The sequence below is a fragment of the Morone saxatilis genome, unplaced genomic scaffold (genome assembly GCF_004916995.1).
Source record: "Morone saxatilis isolate NCDOM2014 unplaced genomic scaffold, NCSU_SB_2.0 Contig3, whole genome shotgun sequence".
NCBI lineage: Eukaryota > Metazoa > Chordata > Actinopteri > Moronidae > Morone > Morone saxatilis.
In genome coordinates, this window is record NW_023339873.1 from 21,969,492 (window position 1) to 21,973,994 (window position 4,503).

General features: G+C 39.5%; 1 protein-coding gene across 4 annotated transcripts in view; it reads right to left on the reverse strand.

Annotated features, from left to right (window-relative positions):
- Positions 1-603: 603 nt before the first annotated feature.
- Positions 604-4,503, reverse strand: part of LOC118336797 (tripartite motif-containing protein 35) — a 6,252-nt gene continuing 2,352 nt past the window's right edge. Inside the window, exons 2-6 of one of the 4 annotated variants that reach the window (XM_035673524.1) lie at positions 4,212-4,307; positions 3,257-3,487; positions 2,828-2,850; positions 2,256-2,413; positions 604-1,773 (exon numbers count right to left, since the gene is read on the reverse strand). In XM_035673524.1, the coding sequence (XP_035529417.1) occupies positions 1,211-1,773; positions 2,256-2,413; positions 2,828-2,850; positions 3,257-3,487; positions 4,212-4,307 (1,071 nt within the window). In that variant the 3' untranslated portion in view covers positions 604-1,210. The remainder of the gene's footprint in view (positions 1,774-2,255; positions 2,414-2,827; positions 2,851-3,256; positions 3,488-4,211; positions 4,308-4,503) is intronic. The other 3 variants (XM_035673525.1, XM_035673526.1, XM_035673527.1) reach the window with 3 other exon arrangements.

Genomic DNA, 4,503 nt, shown 5'->3' on the forward strand with positions numbered 1-4,503 from the left:
CAGTAGGCAACTTTTATAAAAATAACTTTTAGTTGCTGAAATTGAAAAAAAAAAGAATAACTTTATTTGCTGAAACAGAACATGAGACAGATAATCTGTGAAAACATCAGGTTCCTCTGGCTCCTCCTAGTGCTCTTAATGGTATTTGCAAGAATAAACCGGGACTGAATGAAAACAACCAATCAGAGCCAAGAAAGATATAAAGAGGCATTGGGTTGGAGGCTTGATTGTTAGTTGATAAGTTGAGTCTTTTACCAAAATTAGTTTCTGACAACCTGGGAATGACACTCAACAATCAGGTATCTGTCTCGGTTCTGATTGGTTGTTGACGGCGTATTAGGGGCATTGTAGGTTATGAAAAATTATAATTTCCAATCCTAAAGTTGTAAATTCACAAGAAAAAACTTTGATAGTCTCTGAGGTTAAAGTGATGAAATTATGAGAAAAAAACCTGCACTTTTACAAAAAAATGGCAGAAAAAAAAATAGAGAGAGGTGAGTTTTTCAAAATAAAAAAGGAAACCATGAATAAATAACTTGAAACAAAGACAAACCTAGGTAGCAGGGACGTAACACTTAAATGAAAATATATTGTAGTATAGTAGATGTTTAGCAGAAACTCGTTTTATTCCCAATATTAAAGTTGTACATTTACAAGATGAAAAATCTAATATTCTCTTTGGTTAAAATGGTAAATTTCTGAGAAAATAATGACGACTTTTACAAGAAGAATTTGCGAGAATACACTAATGTCTTTTTGGACAACAATGGAGCTCTATGGCACAGATAATAAGATTTCAGACTTGATACATACACACATTACTTGTTAGTTGGATACATTCACTGCTTCTGGTCTTTTTGTAGCTTCTGTTGACAAAAAGAAAAAATACGTGTATACAATATGTGTTTGAGTTTTTAATTTGTCCATTATATACTTACAAACAACTCCAGAATGGTACTAAGCAGGTTGATTATCCTCAGTAAAATACTTCTTAGATAAGAAAGGCATAACATGGAAGTAATGCATATTTTTTTTACTTACTGAGTTACGGCTAGTAGTTTCCTCGTGCTCAAGTCTTTGTACAAAGCTAGATTAAATACAGTTTAAATAAAGGTTAAATGAGCCACACAGAGATTAATTGTACTTTTTAAAAACTAACTGTTGGGTTGACAAACATGTCTGTTTCTCAAAAAGTCATGTTCCTTAAGTATCATTCGATGGTGACAGTCACCCTCCCTGCTGCGACTTTCAGAGGGTGTTTGGAACATGTGGTGGAGAAGTAGGGTCTCAGACTGCCGCTCCACTGCTCTTTAAAACGATGGATCAGGGTGTTGTCATTGGCATCAGACAAAGTCAGACACCCTCTCTCCCAGTCCAGCTGAATTCTGATTCTGGGTGGCCTTCGTCTCAGTCTGAGGGGGCTGCTATGGCCGGGGGAAGCCCAGAACTCTCCAGAGGAGAGTGACACAGTCCACAGGCCACCACCAGGGTCTATATCTGAGGCAGGACTGGGGTTTAGATCAGAGTTGGACCAGTCCTTTCTGTGGATTGTCTCACTGGCCACACCGAGAGACCAGTGACTGTTATCTCCCACCTCCACCTCCCAGCTGTGCCTCCCTGAGATGAAGCACTCGGAGCCCAGGATGCTCTGTGGGCTCACAAACCTCTCGGGATTGTCTGGAAGAGGCTGCTCCTCACACACAAACACACTGGACAGGTCAGGAGACACACCCAGACACACCGAGCCTGTGTTTGGGTCCATGGTCACTGGAACTAAGGAAGTGAGAGACAAAGAAACAAAGGTGGGAATCAATACCTACAGGCAACACACAGCACACATACAGTTAATTACCTCGTGTGCAAGTAAACCCCTCTCTCTCTTCCCCTCACATGATTGGTACATTCTGGTGACTGTCATTAAAAAGATGACATTTATAAGCACAGAAGAAGAACCAATACTGCGCTTGATTACAAGTATAGCCTCTGCCGCAAACAGCAATCCACCTGATGTCACCGCAACCCGTTTGGAGGCAGACTGGGCACACATTGACCCAGCTCCAGAGATGGTCCATCTTGGGCACAACTTTGCACAAATCGGCGTGTTTAAACCAGAAATGGAAATACAAATCAACGCATCATGGTTTGACTCTGTGTGGCCAAAAGTGCTAATGGAAAAGCCCTATTATTTTTAATCATGAGTAAATTATATCATCTTATGTCATAAAATCTGAACTATCCAATTATTTGCTGTGTACTTTGCTCACAGTACTGGATGATCCTCAGCATCTTGTCCCAGACTTGGTGCTGCACACAGCTCTGGTGTTTGGCCACATCAAGCAGAGCTCTTGATCCCAGTTCAGGCTCCTCTACTCTGCACTGAGCCCTGGAGCAAACAGCAGGGACTGGAGATGACCTACAGTACCACACTACAACATTTGTATGGTTGGCATTGTGTGCAACACTTGCAGGTACTGAACAGTATGTGGTGAGGCAAATCCCATGATTTACAGTAAGTACATAAAATATTTGAGTTAAATAGACATAGATTAGAAAATGCTTTGTAGGAATACAACTATAAATTCCATAATCCTTGTAGTAGCATTAAGCACAAATAGATATTCCCTTTTTTGTGAAATGAAGTCAGTTAACTTGTTAGCCAGTATATGATTTTTAGTAAATACTGACTGATAATACTAATAAAATCCAACTGTAGTCACGGTTAGTATTTTGTGTAAAATTATGTGTCCAATGAAAATGGTTATTTTGTGAAATGGATTATGGATTATGAAATGGATTCTCATTGAACACATTAGCTTAATGAGCTCACCTTTCAGAGGCCTTCTTGTAGTTCTGTGGGGACAGAAGAGAGACAGATTAACTACTCTCTTTAAAAAAGAGGAGTGGAAACAGAACCTTCTAAAAAAGGTTGGTTAAACTTGGCACAAGGTTACTATACAGTGACCTGGTCAGAAGTTTTACCTCCAAGATATGTCTAAATGTAATAGTTGATTGCCATGCAATTGCTGATGATGGAACCTTTCCCACTGTGGTCTTCTCTCTCTTGAACTACCGCTAAGTCAAATGACATGTGATTTTCCACACATGCTAATGAAAGTTAATGACCTCCTTGAAAATGTGTAGAAAGGTGTAGATGTGTCAATGGTCCTCCACAGACTACTTTATAGTGGCATAAATCAGTTGTTCTTAGTCCTGGTCCCTGGAATACAAAACTGCAATACAAATACAAACAAACTACCTTCAGAAAGAGGAAGTCGTCCATACCCATGACCTCTTCTGTCTCTCTGATACTGTTGGTCAGTGCTCGTATGTCATTGGTGATCCTATCAATCTTTTCTTCCATCCTCTGACTCTTCTCCTCGTCTTCCTGTTTCAGCTGTGACATCAGAGAAGCCTCCTCATCACGGAGGTACTGGTGCATCTTCTCAAACTCTTCCCTCAAGACCTGGGCTGTTTGTACTGACTGGCTCTGACAACAGGGTTACAGGACATCATGTTAGAAGATTTTTTTTAAAGCTGCAGTAGGTAATTTTTTACCAAAAGAATTTGTTGTCATATTTGCTGAACTTTCACTATATCCTGACAGTAGAACATGAGACAGATATTCCATGAAAAGTGCTCCTAATAGCATTTAAGAGAATTCATCAGGCCTGTACAAAAACAACCAATCAGAGCCAAGAAAGATAGTTGATTATTGAGTCTCATTCCCAGGGCATCTAATACAGAGGCTTTGGGACCCTGGGAATGAGACTCAACAATCAACTATCTTCAAGCCAAACTTCATAAAGTTATTTAGGAAGAGTTAGTTAAGCGTTACCTACTGCAGCCTAATATCGATTTTGACAATTTAAAGCTCTACTGTAATTTCACTTACATAGAAAATGTATATTAAATGTATATGTAAATGAAAATATTTATTTAATCTTTAAATGTTTCCCTTTAGATAAAAAAAATCATTATTTACCCAGAACTTCTGTAAAAAAAACCATCACAGGATTCTAAATGGTTGAATAATGTGTATGTCCAATCCAAGCGAAATTAAGATGAGAACATTCACTCCCAACTGTTAATGTCCAAAGCACATGGCTCAGTAACTCCAGCGTGACCAAGTGCAGCACTCTGAGCCAGTTCCGACAGATTTAGCTAGTTTGTACTTATTGTACAATTGCGGGTTATTCTCCTACATGCAGTACCTTGATGTGAACAGCAGTGTCCTCCCAGGTTTGTCTGATGGAGGTTAAACTCTCTAACTGCTCTTGGAGACTTCTGACAGCAGATCGCAGCTCTCTCTACAGACAGAACATAGGTACATTATGCTGTGCATCACAGATTTATTATAGTCAAGGTGATATTGGGGCTGCACAATATGGCAGAATCATCATAATGCAATTATTTTGACATATATGGAGCGAAGCCTGCAAGCTAGTTCAGGCAGTCAACTCGAGCTGCGCTGCTATAAACACATGCCTTACTCCATAATCACTA